Genomic DNA, 5,062 nt, shown 5'->3' with positions numbered 1-5,062 from the left:
TCCGCCAGCAGTACCAGCAGATGTAGCGCTCCTCGCCTGCGGAGACACGCGCGCGCCGTCAGCGCCGGGCCCGCTCCGACCCCCCTCTGCCCTCCCCTCGCGCCCCGGAGCCGAGCCGGGCCGGGCCGGGCCCCGGAGGTGGTGGCACTGGGCTGGGGACGGGACAGCAGCTGGGGCCTCGAGTCGGCTGTCGCGGGCCCATCTGTTGGCGCTCGCAGCCCCGGTGGCGTATGTCAGGGAGCCGGCTCGGCCGAACAAAGGCCGGTCTAATGATCATGAGCTCCTCATTACCCGGCCAGACAATCTTCCTATGCGTAGGGGCCATATGCAATGGCTCCTTTTCAAAGGACAATGCCCCGGGTGCCCCCCCTCCCCGGCCCGAAACATTTAGGCTTCCCTGAAGCGGAACAAACCGAAATGGCCCATGTTTGTGTTATGACTTCATGCTCCTTTAAAGTGCGAGGGGTTGGGGAGGAATCCCCTCGTGAGGAATAACTTAAACGTCCCGGCCTGTTTGATCAGCGCTGAAATAGGCTCCCTGCAGGAAACGGGGGTGGGGGGGTCCTAACGGGCTTTTTCTTCATCGCGCAGCTCCACGTGTGCGGCGATTAAAATGCATCGGCTCGGCAAGGCGAGCTGCAGAGCATCGGCCAGCACGAATGCTCGCCTCAATCCGCTAAAACAAAGGTGGATCGGAGGACAGGAGCAAGTGAAATACTTGCAGATAGTTTTGAGGTGGCTAGGATCGTATTAAAGCGCTGGGCTGGGTCCGAGCAGGCAGTAGCAGGTGTGACGTGGGGGCAAACGCCCCTAGGCTAAATTAGCAAGGGCAAGAGGAGCTGTTTTAGACATAGGGTTCAACCCCCTCCCCGAAGAAATGTAACCTCAAGCCAAAGAGAGAAGAAAGTGTAACAGGGCGGGATAAGTGGCTGGCTTCTCGCTGATTGAGTTAGCCCACTAAACAGGCTTTTAAAATGGCATTTGGTGCAGGAATCAACCGGTGTCCATTCATTCATTCATTCATGCATGCTTTCATTCAGCATCCTTCGGGATAAAATAAAAGTCTCCCCGCGCCAGCCCCACTCCTCCCTGCAACACTCCAGCGCGCAGTGAATAATGTTTAGCATTATGTGGTTTCTGTCATGCAGAACTCGCTCTAGCTCTCCTTGAAGTAGGTGGTCTTTATAGATCCATGCTGGAATTTAAAAGCGGAGGTTGTGTGTGCTTTTTCGCTCTGCTGGTCTGAGCTGAAGAGAGAGAGAGAGGCAGGAGTGTGCCAGCCATGGCCCTAATTGTTCAGCTGCAGCGTGAGACCGAACCATTGCAGTAATCCTATTAGCCTGCATTGAGATACAGGTGAATTAGCTTTAATTACTGACAAGCTCGCAGCTCCATGCTCTACCAACCCTAACAGAAGCCTCTTCCTCGTGGCTCTTTCCACAGAAGCTACGTGCTCTTTTCGGAGTAGCTGAAATACCACCTAAACCTCCTGCCTAATGCAAACACTGCAATCTAAACTGACCATCACTACGGCAAACTCATTATTTCCGACCCTACTCTGTTAAAATGAGCCTTGCTTATAATGTCAAGCCTAGAACTAGATCGTCTGTAATGAAGCAGGCTCTTCAACAAACAGCTAAGGAGAAATGTCTTCCTACGTTGGATGCTAGCCTCAGAACTAGTCACTTAACACATTTTGCTCTATTTCTTCTATTCTGATATTGCACCGATGCCTTTGAAAGTGCAGCTCTGGCGTTGGAGAAATAGCTTGTCTTCTGAAAAAGTTTGCTGCTGATATTCTATAGTCACTTTTGAATAATAATAATAATAATAGTTGTTGCTATTATTATTATTATTATTATAGAACATGCTAAGTGAATGTCTCACAGCGGGTCAGATTCCGCTGTCTTTCTCTTACTGGAGGACTGACCCCTCCCCACAAGTGAAAATGAAGGTGACAGCTAGAGACGTCCCAACATTTCATCCTTTAATGTATTTGGGTACGACAGAGGCTTCTCACCAATATATTATTTTTTGTTACAACTGGTCAAATGCTACTAGCCTCTTCGGGTCAGAAGCCTATTTGGGTCTCAAGAGCTGCGAAAAACAACTGGCCCAGAACCTGTCAATGTACAAGGGAACTTCACTCTCTCTCTTCCTAGGTGTGCGAGTGGCATAAACTTGCGGCGCTCCTCATTACTGTAATGGTTCCTCTTAACTTCGGGGACAGGCCTGATCCTGAATTCCTTTACAAGTGCTCTTTCCCATCTGGGGCTGACTAACTGCCAGGAGCTGCTCAGCACCTGACAGGATGGGGTCCTTATGCCTCAGGACTTCAGTGGGATATATTATGCTGGGTGGTGAGTGAGTGCGGCATCCGGAGGATGGATGTAACCCTGGAGCGCTGCCTTGGAACACGTTTGTTCTGGGATCGGTCGCTTAGCATAAGCTAATCTGCCCGGTATAACCTTTCTGAGCAGCTCTGAGTACAGGCACCAGCAGAGCCACCGAGAAAATCCTGGGCAAAATCGATCTGCAAACCAGCGTCAGTCTGATGCCTGCCATGTCCCCGCAGAGATCGGCGTGACATCCTCGCTACGACCCAGCCCTGGCTTGGATGGCCGTGTGAAGGCAATCCTGAAGCCACGGCCCCCAGACCCGCTAGCTACCAGAGTCTGAGCACACGACAGACACGCAGCGGCATTGTGGCCCTACCTCACATTTGGAAAGATCCCCTGACGTTTAAGTCTCTAGGATATGTCTCGATCGCAAGCCCAGCTTCAAATAAATAGCCACATCAAACGGGCTGTCCAAGGCTGGGCACTCATTTCTAAAGCCACTGTGAATATAACCTCGCTAGGACAGCATTTGGGTCGGTGTACGCTGGCCATTCCCCGTTGCAAACCACTAAAGAGGAGCTGGGCATCGTCCCTAATTTAACACATGGAAATGAAGTCTGAGGCTGTGGCTAGAGTGCTCTGAGGTCGGCGGCTGTGGGTGCAGGTGGAATCGTTGTCTTAAGCCAAGGCCTTTCCAGCTGGGGTATTTTTTTCCCTCCCCTATCGGAATCATAAGATCCTGCTCCGTGAGCCCTACGGGACATAGTCCCACTGACGTTTACACGTGTTCAGAGCCAGCAGAAGCAGCTGGAGGCGGGGTTGGAGCAGGGGTCCCAATCCCCGTGTCCTGGGTGGGGAGGGCTATCTAAAGGGGCTGCCCCCGGCAGGGGCTAGGGTTTCTCATCACTAGGGATCCTGGTTTTCTGTGATAAAAAAAATCCCCAATACTTTTCTATTTAAAAAGTAACACAAAATCCACATTATCTGTATATCTATAGATATAGAAATAGATGTAATCACATTATCTGTGATTAAAAGGAAACATCACTAATATATCTGTAGATATTGATATATAGTATTGTTTCCTTTTAATCATCGGAAAATGTGGATTTGGGGTTCCTTTTCTAATCCAAAATATTGGGGATTTGTTTCTTTTATCAGAGAAAACTAGGATCCCTGCTCATCACACAGACGCTGCTCGTGGTCCATGGGTGGGGGGTAGGAAAGAGCCCCTGGGGTCGGGACAAAGCTCTGCCAGGAAGGGCCCGGGGAGCCTCCCGCCGTAGGCACTGCCCAGGTACCTTTCTCGTCGTGTGTCGGGGTGGCGATGATGGGGATGTCGAACCACTGCGCCAAGGAGTTGGAGTACCAGACGGTCAGCTCCTCCCCCGGCTGCAAGTCTCGCAGCGCCCGGTAGAAGATCTGTGTAAAGAAGAGAAAGCGCCCTGAGCTGGCTGAGCCGGTGCCCGGCCACACCGCTCAGCACCCGCCCGGGACGGAGGGAGATACCTGTCCTCCTGGCAGATCCGCAATAGCTTCCAGTGTCTGCTCTTGGGAGCTCCTGGCAGCCCGGATTAACCCTATCCACTCCAGAGCGGAGCTGCCGGCTTCATCCACTAACTCCCCTCTCACCATCCGCACCTAGAACACAGGGGCAGCCGCGGTCAGTGCCAGCCCGGGCGGCGCAGCCACACAACAGAGAGCCTGGCCCCGCTCCTCGCTGCCCACCCCGGCGCCCTCTGCTCAGCCATGGACATCCAGTGGGGCTGGACGACTGTCTGGCAACAACAGCGACAGCCTGAGCCAGGAGGGAGAGAGGGTGGCAGTTAGGTGGGCAGAACCAGAGTGTGCCCTCCTTCAATAGCGGCCTTAGGAGAGGGCAAACCGGGCGACTGCCCACACTTTAGGGGGGCCCAAAATTTTGCAACAATGGGGGGAAGCTTTTGCAAGGAAGTGGCTCTATTTGCATTTTAACACTCGACTATTTATCCAAGTTCCCCAAAGACTGTTTTTAAAGTTCTGCGATACATAGGTGATCAAAATTAAGCCTCTAAGGGGCCCCAAATGACTCTCTCGCCCAGGGCCCCAACAACCCTAAGGCCGCCACTGTCCTCTTCCTCACCCTGCGGTCTGGATCTTACAGCCAGGCAGAGCCCTTTGCTCCGGGGGTATCTCCCCAGGGCTGTGGAAGGCTGCAGGATCCTCTCCAGGCTCTGCTGACCAAGCAACGCATCCAGGCAGGTTGGGAGTGCGCAGGTGAGAGGGACCGGGCCAAGGCCTCAGCCGGACTCATCGCCCTTTGGTGCCCAGAGCCGCGGAGAGCCGCGAGGAAAGGGGGGAAGGAAGGAGGGGGGGTGGGGAGAGGAGGGAATGTCGGGGGAGGGATCTTTGCTTGGCCCTGAAGCCTCTGTGGTCCCATCCTTCATAATCTGCTCCACCGCACAAAGGGGAAATGAAGTGCCCGCTCGCTCAACGACCGTGCAATAAAAGTCAGGGGAACAAAGCCGTCTGCAGAGAGCAACCAACGGAGCCAGATGAGAGATAAATTTGAGGGGCCTGGCAGAGCGTTTAAAAGCAATTAAAGGGCATTCAAGAGCCGAGCGGGACGCATGAGCCAGCTCCGCACCGGGGGCCTGGCAGAGCGGCCTCCGCCCCGCACCCGCGCAAGGCTCAACACGCGCCCGCCGCCGGCGGCTCCCGCCCCGCCCCCGGGGCACCCCCCC

General features: G+C 54.1%; 1 protein-coding gene across 1 annotated transcript in view; it reads right to left on the bottom strand.

Moving 5' to 3' along the window:
• The window catches only part of PRDM13 (PR/SET domain 13), a 12,566-nt gene that overhangs the window by 1,571 nt on the left and 5,933 nt on the right, over positions 1–5,062 (bottom strand). The window contains exons 3-4 of the mRNA XM_006020467.2: positions 3,849–3,980; positions 3,621–3,761 (exon numbers count right to left, since the gene is read on the bottom strand). Coding sequence (XP_006020529.1) covers positions 3,621–3,761; positions 3,849–3,980 — 273 coding nt within the window. The remainder of the gene's footprint in view (positions 1–3,620; positions 3,762–3,848; positions 3,981–5,062) is intronic.

The sequence above is a fragment of the Alligator sinensis genome, unplaced genomic scaffold (genome assembly GCF_000455745.1).
Source record: "Alligator sinensis unplaced genomic scaffold, ASM45574v1 scaffold145_2, whole genome shotgun sequence".
NCBI lineage: Eukaryota > Metazoa > Chordata > Crocodylia > Alligatoridae > Alligator > Alligator sinensis.
This window is presented reverse-complemented; position numbering and strand designations above follow the sequence as displayed.